Raw genomic sequence first — 25,329 nt, 5'->3', positions numbered from 1 at the left:
TCAGGTTTAGTATGGTGAAAAGTCAGCACATTCATAATATTAACATTTTTTTTGTTTGTTTTTTTTTTAGTTCCATTTTGTTTCACACGATTGGTTTCTATGTAAAAGAAAAACTTTTCAATGAGTTTGTGATATTTTTAAGTGACCTTAGAAATGTTAATTTCACGTAATAAATTGAATGATATTTTGTGGAATTGGGTTTTTTTTTAATTTAATTCACAGCGTTTTACCAATGAAGATCATTTGGCCGTTCACAAGCATAAACATGAGATGACATTGAAGTTCGGCCCTGCCCGAAACGAAAGCGTGATTGTTGCAGGTGAGTGTGCCCTAAATAGGTTGGTAGTTTGATTGACCGTCCTTGACTTCCCAACCCAAATAGACTTGGACTCAGTTTACTCCCAGTTCTGTAGTTAACGTCTATGTGCACCTTGTATTATTATTATTTTTTTTTTTTTTTTTATAACCTGCAGAGCATTTTTGGAACAGTCGTTGAGGGTCTAAAGATCTAGACTCCCCCTCCCCCACTGATCTGTTGTACATTTTAGGAAGAGACTAGATATCATCTTTTTTTATTTTATTTAATGGGTATCATGTAAGCAAAGTGTCATCTTGAAAACTGTCCTTTCTAAGTATTGAGGGAGGGCAGGCAACACAGCATAGATTGGGGGAAAGCACATTAAGGAGAGTTTTCACAGGAGACTTAGCTAAGGTGAGAAAGGGGAGATCACACACTCCAATATCTATGTATAACAGCACAAGGGAGGCAAAATCTCTCAGGGGCTGAAAAAGGGGAAATCAGTCCAGGAATGAAGCTGTGCTGACACATGAGAGCAAGTGAAGACATCAGCATCCTGTATGTATTACTGGCAGTGACAGGTGCATATAAGAAAAGTCTGAAATTAGAAGTACGTTGCAAAGTACTTGTCAAGGAGATTAAAAATGATTGAAAATTGCAGCCTCAATCTTCATACCACTTTTTTTTATCACTAACTTATATAAAAATATTATTTTTTTTTTGTTTAAAGGTCTCCATGGCTTTAATTACTAATTACAAATTGGAGAAGTTTCTTTGGCCTCCTGTAAAATATTGTCAGCAGCGATCATCCTCCATATAATGTGAGGGCCTCTATTGTCTTATAAGTTCTGTAATAAGGAATTCACCCTTTTATAAATATTCCATATAACGAAGTGTATCACTGGCACCTCCCTCTCTTTATCTGGCCGGAGCCATTCAGGATCCTGAAATTGGAGGATACAACCTTCTCTGACCTTCTTGCCACTCCTGGTCGGCGCAAAAATTCTCTTAGAATTGCTCTACAAAGCAAAGTTTGCGGCACTTGTCATCTTCTTTTCAAATTTTTATTGTCTGCAATATAAAATCCGGGTACATGATTTACCTTTAAGGCCTTCAAGAAGTATATGGGTGCGTGAAACAGCGGTTTTCCTGATGGAAGCGCCACTCCTGTATTTTGTACTTTTGACAATAAAGACTTGAAAAGAAAATGAGCGAGTGCCACAAAGTTTGCTTTAGTTAGTGATCACGCATTTCTTACCCCTTGCCCGAGTGATTTTCTGCCGTTTTTGCATATCTCACAGGGTACACATTTTTCATTGAAGCTCCAATGACTTAAAAAAACATGAAGGATAGTAACCCTAAAATGTTGGGGCTTTGAAAAATTGGGGTGTGACCATAGCAATTGTACCCCGAGGTTAGAACTTGACTCTGATAATGAGGATTTTGGCACTTGCGGTGTTTTTTTCCAAAGTAACTCATTAATGGTTTACAGAATGTATTAGACCAAAATGACAATTCTTTTGTTTTCTTCTTTTGTTATGTATTATTATTTATTTTCTTTATATTGAATTTATAGATCAAACCCCGACCCCGACTCGGTTCCTGAAGAACTGTGAAGAAGTTGGTCTGTTCAATGAGCTTGCAAGTCCATTTGAACATGATTTTAAGAAGGGGTCAGACGATGACATTAAGAAGGTACATAAATGATTACTCGAGAATGCGAGGACATCTGCGAGAAAACAACGCATTGTCCTCTCGTGCGTCCGTTCTGTGCACATCTCCCTACCCGTAGATGTACCTTATAGAGGAAAATAACAGCACATTTGCTATGATACTAAATCTAGGAATCGTGTGTTTTATCTTTTTGTTCATTTTTTTTTATCGCTTTTTTTTTTTTCATACAAGTGTCCTATTCATTAATATGACCCTGTATACAAAACATATAAAGCAAGAAAATTAAAGGGATGCTTTAAAGAGAACCTGTCGGTACGTTTTTACATTTTAAGTAGCGGTATGGCTGATTATTCGTTGTCACACATTAAAAGTTCAATTTCTGAAGAGATCCGATTGGCCAGTCACATACAATTCATAGTGGAAGTGCACTGGGGGCGTGTTTCTGAACTGTTTGCACCAAGTGTATTTACACGCCCCTGTACACTTCCAGCCTGATTTGCATATAACCTTTACGCTAAATTTGTCATGATTGGTACATCGGATCTCTACATAAACAGTATCCGTGTTATTGTTGGAGCAACACCTACGCAGCCATATCAGTACTTCCAGATGTAAAAACATTCTATCTTGTTCCGTTTAAAGGGAATTTGTCACCATGTTTTTGCAATGTAATCTTAGAGCAGCACTGATCCCAGTGATGTGTCACTTGCTGGGCTGCTTGCTGTCATTTTGGTACAATTATCTGCTCCAGATCTAGCAGTGCTCAGAATTTTGAGCTGTGTATAACCCTGTCCACAACACTCATTGGCAGCACAGTGTACAAAGAAAGCGCCAATCAGTGGTGGGGGTCGGGTTATACAGCAGTTGACTAGGAGCCACGCAACGCCTAGTCCTTTAGTGATAATGTTCTGCTGATTAAACACTGATTTTATTGAAACAGGTAATCACAGCCTAGTAAGTGAGATATCACTGGAATCAGGGTCATCCCTACATCATGCTATTCTTGGATTATATAGCAAAATCTGCTGACATATTCCCTTTAAGAGTTTTAAAGTAGCATAACCTGGTGCAATGTGATATAGCTTCACATTACAATTGCTAAATCATAATGCAGGAGTAGAGCAAATCAAAGACCCATGGAACAGTGACAGGCGAGCGAGGTTAAAGCTGTCCATCAAATGTTCTACACATGCAAAGGAGATGACGAGAGCACTTGCCTATACCAGGGTGACTTGTATAACAAAGCTTGTTTTAAGGGGAACAAAGGAGATTGTATGATCTGGCCCAGGTTTTTTCTTTACTTGGTCACTTTTTTGTTACATGTGCAATGTAATAATGTGTTGCAGATGCCCTTGGATCTGTCCCCTCTTGCCACCCCAGTTATAAGAAGCAAGATTGAGGAACCAGCTATTGTAGAGACGACACATCAGAACAGCCCATTACCTCATCCGGAGTCTACCACAAGTGACGAAAAGGTTAGTGAGCCTGGGATAGATGTCAGGATTTGAGTGGAATATATGGAGTTTTCTTTTAAGAGTCCTCAAAGTTCTGTGAAAATCATACTTTTAGGAGTCGGTTTTAGAAAAACAAGGGCAAGGTCTGTATATGCTGTAGGCCTGGACTATACTGCAACTTTTTGTAGCGCTGCGGATTAATTTATATACTTTTCATGACTTCACTGCCCTTTCATCTCGTAATAGACGTGATATTTTCCATTACACAATGTTCACACGTTCAGTATTTGGTCAGTATTTTACATGTAAGCCAAAACCAGGAGTGGGTGAGAAATCCAGAAGTGGTGCATATGTTTCTATTATACTTTTCCTCTGATTGTTCCACTCCTGGATTTGGCTTACAAATACTGATGTTCAGAACGTGTGAACGTGGCCTCAAGACTAGAGATGGGTGGATGTTTGGGTTCGACGAAAAATTAAACAAAGGTTCGGTTCGGGTACCAGAAGAGTACCCAAACCTGGACAACATTCATTTGAATGGAGGGGCAGAACTTCCAGTATTTGCATGTACATGACAGCATGGCAAACACTTCCTCTGATCGGCAGTAACATCATTACCACGGGTCAGATATCCGCGGTTCCCACGCTGTCAAATGACCACGTGAGCCTAAAGCAGTGATCGGAGGTAAAAAGTTTACATTCGGTCACTGGCGTCAGCTGATGGTACTACTACTCCATCAGCCGACGGCTGCTGCTGCTAATAACAGCGAGAGCAAGAGCTGCTGATGGGCTCTAAATAAATAATAAATAAAAAAAAAAATTTACGAAATTACGTGGGTTTCCCTATATTTTTGATAGCCAGCCAGGCAAAACTGACAGCTGCGGGCTGAATACACCAGCTGTCAGTGTTAGCAAGGCTGGTTATCAAGAATAGAGGGGTCCTCACGCTGTTTTTTGTTTTGATGTTGTTTTTTTTAATTATTTAAATAAATAATTTAAAAAAGGGCATGGAGTCCACCCATATAGTTGTATTGTTAATTAGCACACAGCAAGTATAAAGTATTTTGTCTGAAATACAATAAAACACAGTTTTCAATTTTTATTTAAAAATAACAGACACAGATATACTCACCTAACACTCATTCCATTGAAGTCCTCGTCTCCTGTAATAAATAGAAAATAAAAAACAACCATATCCCTCACCTGTCTGTCATTCTGTCCTACGCCGTAATCCATGCCTGGGGATAAATAGTTTTCAACCTTGGACGGTGCCAAGATGTGACCTTCCAGGCTGAGAACCACTGAGGAATGAGCTGCTGCAAGCACAGCGTCAGTGACTAGCACTGACGTCACTGAGGTTATCGCCGGTCAGTGAGGCTGCGTTGCCAGCCGGGTTGAACTACGGTGAGCTCAGCACTGTGTGAAAAAGCTAGTGAGTTCACCGGATTTCAGTGAGTTCTGGCCTGCGGTGAACTCGCTGCCTTTTTCTCATTGTACTGAGCTCACCGCAGTTCAGCTCAGCTGGGAGCACAGCCTCAGTGACCAGCGGTAACCTCGATGACGTCACTGAGGCTGCTGGTATACTGTAAATGAAGGTATGGAGTAGTATAGTAGACTGTTTCTCACAGTCTATGCTTTTTACAGTAGACTCTTGTGTGGCATCAGTCAAAGGTCTCCTTTTATCATGTAAAAAAATGTAGAGAGCTTTTCCGGGGTTATATTTCAAATGGAGCCAGTGAAAAAACTTCAGGGAGCCTTTAAAGAGGATATCCGTGACTGTAGCAGTCGGTCATTGACTGCTCCTGCTAGAGATTCCGCTGCTCCCTGTCAAAAGAGCAGCAGTTTCTCTTCCTGTTGACAGGGTAGGACTACTGATGACATGCCATTTTACAAACATCTCCCTCAACTAGGAAGCGGGATTCTGCTGTAAATCATCATGATACCAATTGTCCCACCCTGTCAACAGGAAGAGAAGCTGCTGCTCTGTTGACAGGGAGCAGCGGAATCTCTGGCAGGAGCTGTCAGTAATCGCGGGCAGTTACAACAGACAAGGAGTTGTCTCTGTTAGAAACTAGAGGTGCTTCTCACAAAATTAGAATATCATCAAAAAGTTAATTTATTTCAGTTCTTCAATACAAAAAGTGAAGCTCATATATTATATAGAGTCATTACAAACAGAGTGATCTATTTCAAGTGTTTATTTCTGTTAATGTTGATGATTATGGCTTACAGCCAATGAAAACCTAAAAGTCATTATCTCAGTAAATTAAAATAATAAAGAAAAAAACACCTGCAAAGGCTTCCTAACGTTTAAAAAGGTCCCTTAGTCTGTTTCAGTAGCTCCACAATCATGGGGAAGACTGCTGACTTGACAGATGTCCAGAAGGCAGTCATTGACACAATCCACAAGGAGGGTAAGCCACAAAAGGTCATTGCTAAAGAAGCCGGCTGTTCACAGAGTGCTGTATCCAAGCATATTAATGGAAAGTTGAGTGGAAGGAAAATAGTATGGTAGAAAAAGGTGCACAAGCAACCGGGATAACCGCAGCCTTTAAAGGATTGTTAAGAAAAGGCCATTCAAATATTGGGGAGATTCACAAGGAGTGGACGGCTGCTGGAGTCTTTGCTTCAAGAGCCACCACACACAGACGCATCCAGGACATGGGCTACAAGTGTCACATTCCCTGTGTCAGCCACTCATGACCAATAGACAACGCCAGAAGCATCTTACCTGGGCCAAGGAGGAAAAGAACTGGACTGTTGCTCAGTGGTCCAAGGTGTTGTTTTCAGATGAAAATACATTTTGCATTTTATTTGGAAATCAAGGTCCCAGAGTCTGGAGGAAGAGTGGAGAGGCCACAATCCAAGCTGCTGGAGGTCTAGTGTGAAGTTTCCACAATCAGTGATGTTTGGGGAGCCATGTCATCTGCTGGCGTAGGTCCACTGTGTTTTATCAAGACCAAAGTCAGCGCAGCCGTCTACCAGGAAATGTTAGAGCACTTAATGCTTCCTTCTGCCAACAAGCTTTTTGGAGATGGAAATGTCATTTTCCAGCAGGATTTGGCACCTGTCCACACTGCCAAAAGTGCCGATACCTGGTTTACAACAGTATTACTATGCTTGATTGGCCAGCAAACTCACCTGACCTTAATCCCATAGAGAATCTATAGGGTATTGTCAAGAGGAAGATGAGACACCAGACCCAACAATGCAGACGAGCTGAAGGCTGCTATCAAAGCAACCTGGGCTTCCATAACCCCTCAGCAGTGCCACAGGCTGATCGCCTCCATACCACGCCGCATTGATGCAGTAATTGATGCAAAAGGAGCCCCGACCAAGTATTGAGTGCATTTACTGAACATACATTTCAGTAGGCCAACATTGCGGATTTTAGAATCATTTTTAAGCTGGTGTTATAAAGTATTCTAATACACTGAGATAATTACTTTTGGGTTTTTATTGGCTGTAAGCCATAATCATCAACATTAACAGAAATAAACACTACACTGAAAGGATTCACAAACCACTGAGGACGCGCCTGCACTACAGGACGGAACCAGGCTGCCTGCCACCGGCCGGGACAGCGTTCAACCCTCATCGACAACGCCGACACATCGCTCACCACCGCAGGTGCGGAAGGATTTAACACGCAATTTCTCTACTCCACTGCATACCTCGTCGACTCTTGCGGAATCTCCATCATTATGCATGGCTTTACCAGAGATGAGGTAATTCAACCTCATTGATTTGACCATTTTTTTTAAATGCGTATTTAACTCATCGGGTTGCGGTACCACAGCCACTTAGGAGGATGTGATAACCATATACAGGGAACTGCCTCCCTGGTTGGGTTTTGTAACCACTAACCGAAGCACTGGCATAATCCTCTTCTCTGTGGTGTTATCCAGATACTTACATTTTTCTCCCTCCACAGCCTGTCCCTTCGAGCGCAAATTTGCTTCTCATTGTCAGAAATCAACACGTGAAATAGATCACTCTGTGATGACTCTATACACTATATGAGATTCACTTTTTGGTTTGAAGAACTGAAGTAAATTAACTTTTTGATGATATTCTAATTTTGTGAGAAGCTCCTGTACATGTATTGTTTCCTAAAGTCCCGGATATCCTCTTCAAGTAAAAAGAATTGTTTTATATGGTCATCCCTTTTTTATTACTTACTTTTAAAGATAAATTTAGATATGGACCTTTTCATCATCTCCATTCTTTGAAGTTTTTTATAATAGTAAGTAAATCTAATTCTGTATTTGTGAGGCTGTAAATTTGTGCTAAATCTGCTGCATATTGAATCGTGCTCTTTCTGTCTCCTAGGAAGTGCCATTGCCAACCGCACAGCCCACATCTACCATCGTTCGGCCTCCATCCCTCCAAGTTCCTAACGTGCTGCTTACAAATTCGGACTCAAGTGTTATTATTCAACCAACGGTACCTTCACCTACATCTAGCACTGTAATAACCCAAGCGCCACCGTCTAACAGACCCATAGTGTGAGTACCCTGCGCCATGCTGTTTGCCCCCGCACTGCCTGCATGTTTTGTAGACTGTTTAGATCTCCAGGAGACGTCAGACTCTGTCTGCTTTGCATTGTGGCTGTGATGTCGTCAGTAATAGGTGAGGACATGTTATTTTTTATTAAATGGTCAATTATACACCTTATAGTCCTTCTAAACATTGCACTGGATATAGGCCTCTAGATGACTGGATTTATTCCCACCGTGTGAGTTTAAAAATCTTTTTTAAAGGGGTTTTCCAAGACTATTTTATTTTTTAAGGTGCCCCTTACGTGGGAACTAAGGTGCCCATACTCTGGAACGAAGGTGCCCATACAAGGGTATTAAGGTGCCCATACACGGGAACTACGGTGCCCATACTCTGGAACCAAGGTGCCCATACTCTTGAACTAAGGTGCCCATACAAGGGTATTAAGGTGCCCATACACGGGAACTAAGGTGCCCATACTCTGGAACCAAGGTGCCCATACTCTTGAACTAAGGTGCCCATACAAGGGTATTAAGGTGCCCATACACGGGAACTAAGGTGCCCATACTCTGGAACCAAGGTGCCCATACAAGGGTATTAAGGTGCCCATACACTGGAACTAAGGTGCCCATACTCTGGAACTAAAGTGCCCATACTCTGGAACTAAGGTGCCCATACAAGGGTATTAAGCTGCCCATACAAGGTTATTAAGGTGCCCATACGCGGGAACTAAGGTGCCCATACTCTGTAACTAAGGTGCCCATACTCTGTAACTAAGGTGCCCATACAAGGGTATTAAGGTGCCCGTACACGGGAACTAAGGTGCCCATACTCTGGAACCAAGGTGCCTATACAAGGGTATTAAGGTGCCCATACACTGGAACTAAAGTGCCCATACAAGGGTATTAAGCTGCACATACAAGGGTATTAAGGTGCCCATACAAGGGTATTAAGGTGCCCATACGCGGGAACTAAGGTGCCCATACGCGGGAACTAAGGTGCCCATACGCGGGAACTAAGGTGCCCATACTCTGGAACTAAGGTGCCCATACACGGGAACTAAGGTGCCCATACTCTGGAACTAAGGTGCCCATACGCGGGAACTAAGGTGCCCATACAAGGGGTCTGGGGGGGCTGGGGCCTTTACACGTCACTAGTTGGTGCTCCTGAACGGGGACCCTGGCAGCCCCTGATTCCCACTTCTGTTTTCTCCCATACACGAGATGTCACAGGTCAACATTCTGATATCAGGAATGAAACAATGGAGCAGGATACAGAGATGTCTGTATGATGGCAACGTTGGGTCTCCACATCGGCACCAACTATAGACATAAATATTGCACGGGGTGTTGTCAGTAAAGATCCGAAACTCAGGACAAAAGCAGATTTTTAAGTTTTTCTCCAGCTTTTAACTTCACAAATGTTCACTTTTATTTCTCTTGCTAATGGCTATTGCACCCAAGCTTTCTCAATTGCCAAGTCTGTGGTCGACATGAATTTTTAAGGTTGGATCCATGCTTTTTTCTATCCTCAGACCAGTTCCAGCTCCTTTTCCTCTCTTGTTACATCTACCTAATGGACAAACCATGCCTGTTGCTATTCCTGCCTCAATCACAAATTCCAATGTCCACATACCTGCTCCAGTCCCAGTAAGTCTGTATGTGTGTGAGTTCTCCTTGGTGTGTAGCTAGAGCGTCTCTGTATTCTCTCATCTCCCTTGTGTCCATCACATCGTACCATTCTCACTTCTGACTTGTGGAAGATTAGGAACTCTAATGGAAATGCTTCTTATGCTTCTTACTTGCTGCATTGGTGTGAACATGTACATAGCGCCATCACTGCCATTACATGGGATGATTTTCATTAATCGCAATGTCCAATTTGTAGCAGTAATTGCTATGTGGAAATTGTCGTAGAAATCAGTTTAATAATAATTGAGCCTGAGTGGTGATTGTAGATGGCTCAGCATTATATATGCAGTACAGAATAAAAGTTTGGACACACCTTCTCATCTAAAGATTTTTCTGTATTTTCATGACTATGAAAATTGTACATTCACACTGAAGGCATCAAAACTATGAATTAACACATGTGGAATTATACAAAAATTGAAAGGAACGGATGGCACTCACCGGTTAAAAAACGTCTTTATTCCAATACTTTAAAATATCGACGTCGGGAGGATGGGAGCAGGAGTGGAATGAATGATAGCCGTTTCACGCTGCAGTGGCGCTGCTACTGGTCACCAATAGAAGCGCCACTGCAGCGCGAAACGGCTGTCGTCCATTCCACTCCTGCTCCCATCTTCCCGACGCCGATGTTTTAAAGTATTGGAATAAAGACGTTTTTTAACCGGTGAGTGCCATCCGTTCCTTTCAATTTTTGTATCCATTGTGGCTATTTTCTTTGGAGTGGCACCCCGGCTCACGGAGCACTTACTGCTGTATACATGCTTGCAGCATCAGTTCATGCAATTACCTGTGCACTGAGTGGGCTTCCCCGCTGTGCTGATTAACACTTTGTTGGAGCACATGTGGAATTATATACTTAACAAAAAAGTGTGAGACAACTGAAATTATGTCTTATATATTCTAGGTTCTTCAAAGTAGCCACCTTTTGCTTTGATGACTGCTTTGCACACTCTTGGCATTCTCTTGATGAGCTTCAAGAGGTAGTCACCGGGAATGGTCTTCCAACAATCTTGAAGGAGTTCCTAGAGATGCTTAGCACTTGTTGGCCCTTTTGCCTTCACTCTGCGGTCCAGCTCACCCCAAACCATCTCGATTGGGTTCTGGTGACTGTGGAGGCCAGGTCATCTGGAGTAGCACCCCATCACTCTCCTTCTTGGTCAAATAGCCCTTACACAGCCTGGAGGTGTGTTTGGGGTCATTTTCCTGTTGAAAAATAAATGATGGTCCAACTAAACGCAAACCAGATGGAATAGCATGCCGCTGCAAGATGCTGTGGTAGCCATGCTGGTTCAGTATGCCTTCAATTTTGAAAGAACCCCCAACAGTGTCACCAGCAAAGCACCATCACACCTCCTCCTCCATGGTTCATGGTGGGAACCAGGCGCAGCACAAAGACACGGTGGTTGGAACCAAAGATCTCACATTTGGACTCATCAGACCAAAGCACAGATTTCCACTGGTCTAATGTCCATTCCTTGTGTTCTTTAGCCCAAACAAGTCTCTTCTGCTTGTTGCCTGTCCTTAGCAGTGGTTTCCTAGCAGCTATTTTACCATGAAGGCCTGCTGCACAAAGTCTCCTCTTAACAGCTGTTGTAGAGATGTGTCTGCTGCTAGAACTCTGTGTGGCATTGACCTGGTCTCTAATCTGAGCTGCTGTTAACCTGCGATTTCTGAGGCTGGTGACTCGGATAAACGTATCCTCAGAAGCAGAGGTGACTCTTGGTCTTCCTTTCCTGGGGCGGTCCTCATGTGAGCCAGTTTCTTTGTAGCACTTGATGGTTTTTGCCACTGGACTTGGGGTCACTTTCAAAGTTTTCCCAATTTTTTGGACTGACTGACCTTCATTTCTTAAAGTAATGATGGCCACTCGTTTTTCTTTACTTAGCTGCTTTTTTCTTGCCATAATACAAACTCTAACAGTCTATTCAGTAGGACTATTATCTGTGTATCCACCAGACTTCTGCACAACACAACTGATGGTCCCAACCCCATTTATAAGGCAAGAAATCCCACTTATTAAACCTGACAGGGCACACCTGTGAAGTGAAAACCATTCCTGATGACTACCTCTTGAAGCTCATAAAGAGAATGCCAAGAGTGTGCAAAGCAGTCATCAAGGCAAAAGGTGGCTACTTTTAAGAACCTACAATATAAGACATATTTTCGGTTGTTTAAACTCTTTTTTGTAAAACATATAATTCCACATATGTTAATTCATAGCTTTGATGCCTTCAGTGTGAATGTACGATTTTCATAGTCATGAAAATACAGAAAAATCTTTAAATGAGAAGGTGTGTCCAAACTTTTGGTCTGTACTGTATATATATATATATATCAGTCAGCATCAATAGTAAAAAAAGAAGCGGTGTTTAACTCCCGCCCCAATATCGCGACCCGGTATTTCCGTTACGGAAGTTACAGACAAACAGACGGAAGTACCCCCTAGACAAATTATATATATATTTGTCTAGGGGGTACTTCCGTCTGTTTGTCTGTAACTTCCGTAACGGAAATACTCACATTTGGTGTTTAACTCCCGCCCCAATACCGGGTCGCGATATTGGGGCGGGAGTTAAACACCGCTTCTTTTTTTACTATTGATGCTGACTATGCAGCTTCGATAATAAAAACAGATAATTTTAAAAATAATAATAAAAAAAACAAACATTATATTCTCACCCTCTGGCGTCCGCGGCACTCTTTCTCGCTCCTCGCGACACTCCGGTCCCAAGAATGCATTGCGGCAATGACTCGAGATCACGTAGAGGTCTTGCGAGATGATGACGTAGCAGTCTCACGAGACCGCTACATGATCACGAGTTAGTGTCGAAAGGCATTACCGGGAACGGAGCGTCACTAAAGTCCTGGGCTAGATTCGGGGGCCGCCGGAAGGCGAGTATATAACTGTTTTTTATTTTATTTGTTTTTTTTTTTTATGGTGCCCACATTGCTATATACTGCGTGGACTGTGTTATATACTACGTGGCTGTGTTATATACTACGTGGCTGTGTTATATACTACGTCGCTGTCCTATATACTACGTGGGCTGTGTTATATACTACGTGCCCTGTGTTATATACTACGTGGGATGTGTTATATACTGTGTGGCCTGTGTTATATACGACGTCGCTGTGCTATATACTACGTGGGCTGTGTTATATACTACATGCCCTGTGTTATATACTGCGTGAGCTGTGTTATATACTACATGGGCTGTGTTATATACTGCGTGGGCTGTGTTATATACTGCGTGGGCTGTGTTATATACTGCGTGGGCTGTGTTATATACTGCGTGAGCTGTGTTATATACTGCGTGGGCTGTGTTATATACTGCGTGGGCTGTGTTATATACTGCGTGGCATGTGTTATATACTACGTTGGCTGTGTTATATAGTACGTCGCTGTGCTATATAGTACATCGCTGTGCTATATACTACGTCGCTCTGCAATATATTACGTGGGCTGTGTTATATACTGCGTGGACTGTGCTATATACTACATACCGGGACATATTCTAGAATACCCAATGCGTTAGAATCGGGCCATCTAGAATGTGCGTGTGTGTGTGTGTATATATATATATATATATATATATATATATATATATATATATATATATATATATATATATATATATATATATATATAATGTGTGTGTTATGGGTGCGATTTAGGAGGGGCTGGGAGGCTGTCAGGTTACCTTTTAAATATATATCATAGTAACATATAGTAACATAGTTAGTAAGGCCGAAAAAAGACATTTGTCCATCCAGTTCAGCCTATATTCCATCATAATAAATAAATACCCAGATCTACGTCCTTCTACAGAACCTAATAATTGTATGATACAATATTGTTCTGCTCCAGGAAGACATCCAGGCCTCTCTTGAACCCCTCGACTGAGTTCGCCATCACCACCTCCTCAGGCAAGCAATTCCAGATTCTCACTGCCCTAACAGTAAAGAATCCTCTTCTATGTTGGTGGAAAAACCTTCTCTCCTCCAGACGCAAAGAATGCCCCCTTGTGCCCGTCACCTTCCTTGGTATAAACAGATCCTCAGCGAGATATTTGTATTGTCCCCTTATATACTTATACATGGTTATTAGATCGCCCCTCAGTCGTCTTTTTTCTAGACTAAATAATCCTAATTTCGCTAATCTATCTGGGTATTGTAGTTCTCCCATCCCCTTTATTAATTTTGTTGCCCTCCTTTGTACTCTCTCTAGTTCCATTATATCCTTCCTGAGCACCGGTGCCCAAAACTGGACACAGTACTCCATGTGCGGTCTAACTAGGGATTTGTACAGAGGCAGTATAATGCTCTCATCATGTGTATCCAGACCTCTTTTAATGCACCCCATGATCCTGTTTGCCTTGGCAGCTGCTGCCTGGCACTGGCTGCTCCAGGTAAGTTTATCATTAACTAGGATCCCCAAGTCCTTCTCCCTGTCAGATTTACCCAGTGGTTTCCCGTTCAGTGTGTAATGGTGATATTGATTCCCTCTTCCCATGTGTATAACCTTACATTTATCATTGTTAAACCTCATCTGCCACCTTTCAGCCCAAGTTTCCAACTTATCCAGATCCATCTGTAGCAGAATACTATCTTCTCTTGTATTAACTGCTTTACATAGTTTTGTATCATCTGCAAATATCGATATTTTACTGTGTAAACCTTCTACCAGATCATTAATGAATATGTTGAAGAGAACAGGTCCCAATACTGACCCCTGCGGTACCCCACTGGTCACAGCGACCCAGTTAGAGACTATACCATTTATAACCACCCTCTGCTTTCTATCACTAAGCCAGTTACTAACCCATTTACACACATTTTCCCCCAGACCAAGCATTCTCATTTTGTGTACCAACCTCTTGTGCGGCACGGTATCAAACGCTTTGGAAAAATCGAGATATACCACGTCCAATGACTCACCGTGGTCCAGCCTATAGCTTACCTCTTCATAAAAACTGATTAGATTGGTTTGACAGGAGCGATTTCTCATAAACCCATGCTGATATGGAGTTAAACAGTTATTCTCATTGAGATAATCCAGAATAACCTCCCTCAGAAACCCTTCAAATATTTTACCAACAATAGAGGTTAGACTTACTGGCCTATAATTTCCAGGTTCACTTTTAGAGCCCTTTTTGAATATTGGCACCACATTTGCTATGCGCCAGTCCTGCGGAACAGACCCTGTCGCTATAGAGTCACTAAAAATAAGAAATAATGGTTTATCTATTACATTACTTAGTTCTCTTAGTACTCGTGGGTGTATGCCATCCGGACCCGGAGATTTATCTATTTTAATCTTATTTAGCCGGTTTCGCACCTCTTCTTGGGTTAGATTGGTGACCCTTAATATAGGGTTTTCATTGTTTCTTGGGATTTCACCTAGCATTTCATTTTCCACCGTGAATACCGTGGAGAAGAAGGTGTTTAATATGTTAGCTTTTTCCTCGTCATCTACAACCATTCTTTCCTCACTATTTTTTAAGGGGCCTACATTCTCAGTTTTTATTCTTTTACTATTGATATAGTTGAAGAACAGTTTGGGATTAGTTTTACTCTCCTTAGCAATGTGCTTCTCTGTTTCCTTTTTGGCAGCTTTAATTAGTTTTTTAGATAAAGTATTTTTCTCCCTATAGTTTTTTAGAGCTTCAATGGTGCCATCCTGCTTTAGTAGTGCAAATGCTTTCTTTTTACTGTTAATTGCCTGTCTTACTTCTTTGTTTAGCCACATTGGGTTTTTCCTATTTCTAGTCCTTTTATTCCCACAAGGTATAAACCGCTTACACTGCCTATTTAGGATGTTCTTAAACATTTCCCATTTATTATCTGTATTCTCATTTCTGAGGATATTGTCCCAGTCTACCAGATTAAGGGCATCTCTAAGCTGTTCAAACTTTGCCTTCCTAAAGTTCAATGTTTTTGTGACTCCCTGACAAGTCCCCCTAGTGAAAGACAGGTGAAACTGCACAATATTGTGGTCGCTATTTCCTAAATGCCCAACCACCTGCAGATTTGTTATTCTGTCAGGTCTATTAGATAGTATTAGGTCTAAAAGTGCTGCTCCTCTGGTTGGATTCTGCACCAATTGTGAAAGATAATTTTTCTTGGTTATTAGCAGAAACCTGTTGCCTTTATGGGTTTCACAGGTTTCTGTTTCCCAGTTAATATCCGGGTAGTTAAAGTCCCCCATAACCAGGACCTCATTATGGGTTGCAGCTTCATCTATCTGCTTTAGAAGTAGACTTTCCATGCTTTCTGTTATATTTGGGGGTTTGTAACAGACCCCAATGAGAATTTTGTTACCATTTTTCCCTCCATGAATTTCAACCCATATGGACTCGACATCCTCATTCCCTTCGCTAATATCCTCCCTTAAAGTGGACTTTAGACAAGACTTTACATAGAGACAAACCCCTCCTCCTCTCCGATTTTTACGATCCTTTCTAAACAGACTGTAACCCTGTAAGTTAACTGCCCAGTCATAGCTTTCATCTAACCATGTCTCGGTTATTCCCACTATGTCAAAGTTACCTGTAGATATTTCTGCTTCTAGTTCTTCCATCTTGTTTGTCAGGCTTCTGGCGTTTGCGAGCATGCAGTTTAGAGGATTTTGTTTTGTTCCAATCTCCTCACTGTGGATTGTTTTGGAAATGTTCTTACCTCCCTTCTGAGTATGTTTTCCTGGGTCGTCTTTGTTTGAGTCTAATGTTTTTCTTCCCGTCCCCTCTTCTTCTAGTTTAACGCCCTCCTGATGAGTGTAGCGAGTCTTCTGGCGAATGTGTGTTTCCCAGGTTTGTTGAGGTGTAGTCCGTCTCTGGCGAGGAGTCCATCATACCAGTAATTCACACCGTGGTCCAGGAATCCGAATCCTTGTTGTCTGCACCATCGTCTTAGCCAGTTGTTTGCATCAAGGATCCTGTTCCATCTCCTGGTGCCATGCCCGTCTACTGGAAGGATAGAAGAAAAAACTACCTGTGCATCCAGTTCCTTTACTTTCTTCCCCAACTCTTCAAAGTCCTTGCAGATTGTCGGTAGGTCCTTCCTTGCCGTGTCATTGGTGCCAACATGTATCAGAAGAAATGGGTGGACGTCCTTGGAGCTGAAGAGCTTTGGTATCCTATCGGTCACATCCTTGATCATCGCACCTGGAAGGCAGCATACTTCTCTTGCAGTTATGTCCGGTCTGCAGATGGCTGCTTCTGTGCCTCTCAGTAGTGAGTCTCCCACCACCACCACTCTTCGTTGCTTCTTGGCTGTACTTTTTGCTGTCACTTGTTGCTGTGTGCCCTTTTCTTTTTTGCTTGCTGGTATTGCTTCATTCTTAGGTGTGCCATCTTCATCCTCTACAAAGATTTGATATCGGTTCTTCAGTTGTGTGGTTGGTGATTTCTCCATGGTCTTCTTGCTTCTTTTGGTCACATGCTTCCACTCATCTGCTTTTGGAGGTTCTCTGACACTTTTTGCACCTTCTGTGACCAGTAGAGATGCTTCTGTTCTGTCTAGAAAGTCTTCATTCTCTTTGATGAGTTTCAAAGTTGCTATTCTTTCTTCCAGACCCCGCACCTTTTCTTCTAAAAGGGCCACTAGTCTACACTTCTGACAGGTGAAATTGGATTCTTCTTCTGGTCGATCTGTGAACATGTAGCACATGCTGCAGCTCACCATGTAGGTTGTCACATCTGCCATGTTGCTCCTAGATCCTGCTGACTTGCTGTGTGTTTTCCTCCTTGTGTAATCTACTCAGCCAAGCTCTCTTGCAATAATGTCCTACAGGCAAAAATTCGCGCGCCGTAAGGCGCGCGGTTTGGTGATGCTTTCGAAGCAGCTGGTCCCGGCTGTACCCAACGATCTTCTAGCTTAGGGAGACTTCGCTTCTCCCAGAAGGCACCTGGAATATGCAAATTAGCCTCCTGAAGCTTGAATCCCTGGTTTGGTGATGCTTTCGAAGCAGCTGGTCCCGGCTGTACCCAACGATCTTCTAGCTTAGGGAGACTTCGCTTCTCCCAGAAGGCACCTGGAATATGCAAATTAGCCTCCTGAAGCTTGAATCCCTGGTTTGGTGATGCTTTCGAAGCAGCTGGTCCCGGCTGTACCCAACGATCTTCTAGCTTAGGGAGACTTCGCTTCTCCCAGAAGGCACCTGGAATATGCAAATTAGCCTCCTGAAGCTTGAATCCCTGTCGCACGTATAATATCTATATAATTTAAAGGAAACCTGACAGCTCCCAAGCCCCTCTTAAACCGCACCCATAACTGTATGGCCTCATCATAGCAGCGGTCATGTGTCTGTACAGCGCCTCATCGCTGCAGCGGTCAAGTTTCTGGATAGCGCCTCATCGCTGCAGCGGTCATGTGTCTGTACAGCGCCTCATCACTGCAGACGTCATGTCTCTGTACAGCGCCTCATCGCTGCAGCGGTCATGTGTCTGTACAGCGCCTCTTCACTGCAGCGGTCATGTCTCTGTACAGCGCCTCATCGCTGCAGCGGTCATGTGTCTGTACAGCGCCTCTTCACTGCAGCGGTCATGTATCTGTACAGCGCCTCATCGCTGCAGCGGTCATGTGTCTGTACAGCGCCTCATCGCTGCAGCGGTCATGTGTCTGCACAGCGCCTCTTCACTGCAGCGGTCATGTGTCTGTACAGCGCCTCATCGCTGCAGCGGTCATGTGTCTGTACAGCGCCTCATTGCTGCGGCGGTCATGTGTCTGTACAGCGCCTCTTCACTGCAGCGGTCATGTGTCTGTACAGCGCCTCATCGCTGCAGCGGTCATGTGTCTGCACAGCGCCTCTTCACTGCAGCGGTCATGTGTCTGTACAGCGCCTCATCGCTGCAGCGGTCATGTGTCTGTACAGCGCCGGCAGGGTCCACTGAAGTGTCATTGGAGCTGTAGGAGTGTGACCACGTAAGTACTGAGTAAGTCAACTTCCCTGCACTTTTTTTTTTCTAGATCCCTGACAAACCCCTGCAACATCTGAAATAGCTCGGTGGGAGTACATTGGTTTCTGTAGGTTAACGTTAAAATCTCTGCATCAAATGGGGGTGGAAATAAAACTAGCAGGTTTTCTTGGAAAAAGAAAAAGAGTTAAAATAATATGAAGTGGAGAGTGATATGTCACAAGGAGAAACATTACCCCTTAGACCTCAGTCAGAGGCCTCTCACCCAGCCAAACCAGATCTCATACTTTGTCCTGAGGAGGTGTAAACATCCTGAAACACTGTGTCTGCAAATGGAGATTCTGGTTTAGCTTTTATCCTTAATCATAAGACAAAGCTCGTTAAAGGGTCGATATTGACTTTTAAGATTACTTCCAATAGGTGGCGCTAGAGTTCCTGTTCTCTTCCTCCCTGAAGAGGCAATGTGCAGATCATTTTTATGCCACATACGTGACGAGAAGTTGTTCCGCCCCTATTTCGCAGTGCATATCCTAGTGAGTCTAATGCCACAATAATAGGATTTTTGGTTGCTTACCGTAAAATCTGTTTCTCGGAGCCTCCATTGGGGGACACAGCGCGATAGAGAAATATGTGTTGTTTTTTTTTCTTATACCGAGTGCATGCGCTGATGCTTCGCTGACACCAGTCCTTCCACAAATCTTCCTTTCTGTACATTGCCTTCCAGTTCCTATTTGCTTTCCATTTTCGTTTGTAAAGCTCGCCCCCTAGTGGCCAGATTGTGTTTTTGCACATTTAAATATCCTTAAAATAAAAATTAATATATTTTTAACAAATTCTTTAGATAAACTTTTATAATCTCTTAATTTACTTTTCTTGGAAATGAAGTGTAATCAATTTTTTTTAATTTTTTTCTCCCTATCTTTATCCACAATTAAACACACAGCATCGCTTTGTAAATCGATATATACATTTAAATAATACTTTGCAGTGTCCTAGCATAGCCGCATTCACCAGGTTACTATGTGCTATGACCCTATGTGCTTCATCCATCGTATCAGCGCCACAAAGAACTTAGCCAGTTGACACCCTACACCCCGGGTCATCATGGATGGGTCATTATTGTGTACGACGAGGCAGAGGAGCTGCATGATTTAATAGCACCATTATGGGGTACATAGAGCATTCATCTCATTTGGTTTTTGCAGAAAAGTAATGCAAAACAAAAAGTGACTCTACCATTGTATTTCCATTTTGCTGGCTGTGACTGGTGCTAGGAGAACAAAGCAATCGCCTTCTGTTGGTTTTGGTTGAACGTCCAAGATCTGACATATCTCTGATCTCGGCCGTTCTCCTGGAAACATAGTAACATAGTAACATAGTTAGTAAGGCCGAAAAAAGACATTTGTCCATCCAGTTCAGCCTATATTCCATCATAATAAATCCCCAGATCTACGTCCTTCTACAGAACCTAATTGTATGATACAATATTGTTCTGCTCCAGGAAGACATCCAGGCCTCTCTTGAACCCCTCGACTGAGTTCGCCATCACCACCTCCTCAGGCAAGCAATTCCAGATTCTCACTGCCCTAACAGTAAAGAATCCTCTTCTATGTTGGTGGAAAAACCTTCTCTCCTCCAGACGCAAAGAATTCCCCCTTGTGCCCGTCACCTTCCTTGGTATAAACAGATCCTCAGCGAGATATTTGTATTGTCCCCTTATATACTTATACATGGTTATTAGATCGCCCCTCAGTCGTCTTTTTTCTAGACTAAATAATCCTAATTTCGCTAATCTATCTGGGTATTGTAGTTCTCCCATCCCCTTTATTAATTTTGTTGCCCTCCTTTGTACTCTCTCTAGTTCCATTATATCCTTCCTAAGCACCGGTGCCCAAAACTGGACACAGTACTCCATGTGCGGTCTAACTAGGGATTTGTACAGAGGCAGTATAATGCTCTCATCATGTGTATCCAGACCTCTTTTAATGCACCCCATGATCCTGTTTGCCTTGGCAGCTGCTGCCTGGCACTGGCTGCTCCAGGTAAGTTTATCATTAACTAGGATCCCCAAGTCCTTCTCCCTGTCAGATTTACCCAGTGGTTTCCCGTTCAGTGTGTAATGGTGATATTGATTCCCTCTTCCCATGTGTATAACCTTACATTTATCATTGTTAAACCTCATCTGCCACCTTTCAGCCCAAGTTTCCAACTTATCCAGATCCATCTGTAGCAGAATACTATCTTCTCTTGTATTAACTGCTTTACATAGTTTTGTATCATCTGCAAATATCGATATTTTACTCTGCAAATATCGATATGATTGCCAACCGTCGTCTTCTTGTGGGTGATGAGGTGGGGAAAGCTTCTGTGCCCGTCTCATTAAGATGGTATACATTTCTTGCGTCCCAGTCTGAACATGGCTACTGCAAGATGGGCATGTGCCCAGGCTCATCCATTAGCCACCTTTATTGAAAGCTCTACGCATGCGCTAGTTTCTAGTGGGCGGCATTTTGAGTGGAAGCTGCTGATCGTAGCTGTTATAAATGTTATAAGTTATTAATTTTCCTCTGTGCTCTTTCCTAGATTGTCCGACCAGTCACCGTGGTGCCTACCATCCCAGGGATTCCGGGCCCTCCATCTCCATCACCTGTTCAGTCAGAGGCAAAACTGGTAACTGCTCAACTGTCTGTATTGTTCTTACATTATCTGAGGGCCTGGTCATGCTGGGACTTGAAGTGCATCCATGTCTCTGTACAGGGCTTCCTTCTGAATCCCCCCCAAAAATAAAGTGACTCATATGTGCCTTTTATGGAGCCATGGAATTAAATAAGGAAAAACAGAGTACAAATGTGATTCATATGTGCCCCTGAAGAAGCCGCTGAATTGAATAAGGCGAAACGGAGTCCAAAATTAGAAACTTTGGGCTCTGTTTGCTCTCCTTTCCGGCAGTGACTATCTTTTCAGACAGGCACAAGAACTTTTTTTACCTTAGGCTAGGGATCCATAATTACTTCTCTAATCTGAATGTGGTCATGTCAGAATACTTATTATATTAAAGGGGTTTTCCAGTTTCAGAAAAGTCCTTTAATTTCTGCTGCAGTTTGTTTTTAGACAAACAGGCTGCTCCTCTGCTCCCGATGTGGGTTACTGTCTGCAACGCTGGCGTCACATCGACAGCTCTGCAACCAATGAGTGACTTCAGCTGCTCGTGCCACCAGCTTAGCAGAACTGCTGAGCTTTGTTATAAGCGGCAGCACTGTCAAAGTGACTGGTAGCAGTAGTGCAGTGTCCACACTGGACCTGGGGAGGACAAGTAAAGCACATAATGTTTTTTTTTTTTTTTTTTTTTTCTTACAACAAACTGTGCTGGAGTAGAGGGGTTTCCCGAAAGCAGAAAACCATTTTAATCTGACTTTTTCTTCTGCCATAGAGAAACATTGAGTTCTTATGACTATCAAATTGATCATGGAATGATAGGGGCAGAAGGGCGTTTTTTGTCTTTATGTTATGACTTTCATGTCTGTTGAACTGCCTGTAGGTATAACAGAGAGGACGGGATTTCAGATTGAGGCAGGCCAACTATTGGACAGTGACTGGCACAATGCATGCTGGGAAGTAAAGGGTGTTCTAGCTCCTATAGTGCTGGTAAATAGAAACATATGTATGTGTGTGTATGTACAGTACAGACCAAAAGTTTGGACACACCTTCTCATTTAAAGATTTTTCTGTATTTTCATGACTATGAAAATTGTACATTCACACTGAAGGCATCAAAACTATGAATTAACACATGTGGAATTATATACTTAACAAAAAAGTGTGAAACAACTGAAATTATGTCTTATATTCTAGGTTCTTCAAAGTAGCCATCTTTTGCTTTGATGACTGCTTTGCACACTCTTGGCATTCTCTTGATGAGCTTCAAGAGGCAGTCACCGGGAATGGTTTTCATTTCACAGGTTTGCCCTGTCATGTTTAATAAGTGTGATTTCTTGCCGTATAAATGGGGTTGGGACCATCAGTTGTGTTGTGCCGAAGTCTGGTGGATACACAGCTGATAGTCCTACTGAATAGACTGTTAAAATTTGTATTATGGCAAGAAAAAAGCAGCTAAGTAAAAAAAAAGCGAGTGGCCATCATTACTTTAAAAAATGAAGGTCAGTCAGTCTGAAAAATTGGGAAAACTTTGAAAGTGTCCTCAAGTGCAGTGGCAAAAACCATCAAGCGCTACAAAGAAACTGGCTCGCATGAGGACCACCCCAGGGAAGGAAGACCAAGAGTCACCTCTGCTTCTGAGGATAAGTTTATCCGAGTCACCAGCCTCAGAAATTGCAGGTTAACAGCAGCTCAGATTAGAGACCAGGTCAATGCCACACAGAGTTCTAGCAGCAGACACATCTCTACAACAACTGTTAAGAGGAGACTTTGTGCAGCAGGCCTTCATGGTAAAATAGCTGCTAGGAAACCACTGCTAAGGAAAGGCAACAAGCAGAAGAGACTTGTTTAGGCTAAAGAACACAAGGAATGGACATTAGACCAGTGGAAATCTGTGCTTTGGTCTGATGAGTCCAAATTTGAGATCTTTGGTTCCAACCACCGTGTCTTTGTGCGATGCAGAAAAGGTGAACGGATGGACTCTACATGCCTGGTTCCCACCGTGAAGCATGGAGGAGGAGGTGTGATGGTGTGGAGGTGCTTTGCTGGTGACACTGTTGGGGATTTATTCAAAATTGAAGGCATACTGAACCAGCATGGCTACCACAGCATCTTGCAGCGGCATGCTATTCCATCTGGTTTGCGTTTAGGTGGACCATCATTTATTTTTCAACAGGACAATGACCCCAAACACACCTCCAGGCTGTGTAAGGGCTATTTGACCAAGAAGGAGAGTGATGGGGTGCTACACCAGATGACCTGGCCTCCACAGTCACCAGACCTGAACCCAATCAAGATGGTTTGGGGTGAACTGGAACGCAGAGTGAAGGCAAAAGGGCCAACAAGTGCTAAGCATCTCTGGGAACTCCTTCAAGATTGTTGGAAGACCATTCCCGGTGACTACCTCTTGAAGCTCATCAAGAGAATGCCAAGAGTGTGCAAAGCAGTCATCAAAGCAAAAGGTGGCTACTTTGCAGAACCTAGAATATAAGACATAATTTCAGTTGTTTCACACTTTTTCGTTAAGTATACAATTCCACACGTGTTAATTCATAGTTTTGATGCCTTCAGTGTGAATGTACAATTTTCAGAGTCATGAAAATACAGAAATATCTTTAAATGAGAAGGTGTGTCCAAACTTTTGGTCTGTACTGTATGTACATATTACATTTTATTTATTTTTTTAAGCAATTTCACTGTTTCTGTTTCCTATATATGTATATCAGTGTGTTGCCCCTGGATGTTCTTAGGTTTTTGTGAATTATTACTACATGTTCTTGTGGTTAGGCTGCCGTGGGCTCCGGTCCTCTGAGGCTTCGCTCTGTTGATCCTATTAGCTGTAAGCTATGATGGAAGTGATGGTGAGCGTCGTTCTAAGGTCAGGTCTTCAGTAGGGACTCTATTGTTCACGACAACCCATCAGAGCATCAGTAAGGAGAAGAAACCACTGCTATACCCCCGTGCGTCATGCTTGTCATTTTCCGGTTAGGGCCGGTAAGTGCACATCTTGACTTTTTATATTGGAGCTCTCTACTTAACTGAAGGCGCTGGAGGGGAGGGAAGAACAATCAGAAGCGCAGTAAATGAAGCTCGACCCTGTGGGATCCGCCATGTAAAGACTTCTGTGACAATCGATGAGTTATGGTTCCACACAGTATGATGCCGGTAGGGTTACGGCAGGAGGCGAGATGACAGAGGGCAGGCTGGCAACGATTCAGAAAGCCGTATGAAGTTGGTTGAGCCCGGCATGGAAGCTCGTGTTCAGCAGAATTCTCCTGACCTGCCTCTCTGCATGCCAAGCTCATCAGCAAACACCTAATGAACCCCCCTCGAAACAGACCCCGCTCCCAGCCTACTTCATTTTCCCCGTGTCCTCTGGGGGAGGAGAGACAAGACTTCATGAGGACTGATGATGCTGCAAAGACCACAATAATGATAATTAACTTGCTGAATTTAGAAGATTATGCTGTTAATTAGTTGCAAAATAAAGATAAGTAATAGAGCAGCAGATGGTCGGATAACACCCAGGAGAAGGAGGGTTATTACCCTGATGAGCCTGTGTGGCAGATATGAAATATGGATCTGACTTTTCCCTGTGCTGCTCCTGGAGAATATTACCTGGTTTCTGCAAGCTGATGATGGAGCGACCCAATCCTACCAAATTTTGACAGATGCCTGAGCGGTTTGTTTTCAAGGGTACTTAATGCACAGCAAACCCAAGTCTCCTTGTATGAACGCTAATGAGAAAAAGCATTTTATCAGTATACGGTGTATATAGTGCGTCGTGTTATTGGCTGTATCGTTCCCATTCCTGCATACACATCGAAATGAAACCAGACTAGCATCCCCCGATGTACGCACCAGGCCAGATTATTCTATATGGAAGGTGGGGCATGTCGGCCGGATGGCGTTTGCCATATGGCCAATATCCCGGGGGTACAGAGATCTAGAAATCTGCGCAAAGTGCTGCATCTACTGTCTGCCGGACACTGATCCTATCCCAATATGCAGTAGGTGTAATAATATTAATATTAGCAAATACCTCCAATTAGAAATGCAGTATAGTACTTCTGATTCACTATGTCTTAGGGCACTGCAGTAACTTAGGTGTCCATGGTTATGACCACTCGCATAGTGACAGT

The 25,329-nt window shown here is 42.9% G+C and overlaps 1 protein-coding gene across 3 annotated transcripts in view; it reads left to right on the top strand.

Moving 5' to 3' along the window:
* ATF2 (activating transcription factor 2) overlaps window positions 1-25,329 on the top strand; it is a 97,046-nt gene that overhangs the window by 10,689 nt on the left and 61,028 nt on the right. For all 3 annotated transcript variants that reach the window (XM_069733183.1, XM_069733184.1, XM_069733185.1), the window contains exons 3-8: window positions 223-319; window positions 1,875-1,993; window positions 3,319-3,447; window positions 7,759-7,934; window positions 9,461-9,575; window positions 21,116-21,202. In XM_069733183.1, coding sequence (XP_069589284.1) covers window positions 223-319; window positions 1,875-1,993; window positions 3,319-3,447; window positions 7,759-7,934; window positions 9,461-9,575; window positions 21,116-21,202 — 723 coding nt within the window. The remainder of the gene's footprint in view (window positions 1-222; window positions 320-1,874; window positions 1,994-3,318; window positions 3,448-7,758; window positions 7,935-9,460; window positions 9,576-21,115; window positions 21,203-25,329) is intronic.

The sequence above is a fragment of the Ranitomeya imitator genome, chromosome 7 (genome assembly GCF_032444005.1).
Source record: "Ranitomeya imitator isolate aRanImi1 chromosome 7, aRanImi1.pri, whole genome shotgun sequence".
Lineage (NCBI taxonomy): Eukaryota > Metazoa > Chordata > Amphibia > Anura > Dendrobatidae > Ranitomeya > Ranitomeya imitator.
This window is presented reverse-complemented; position numbering and strand designations above follow the sequence as displayed.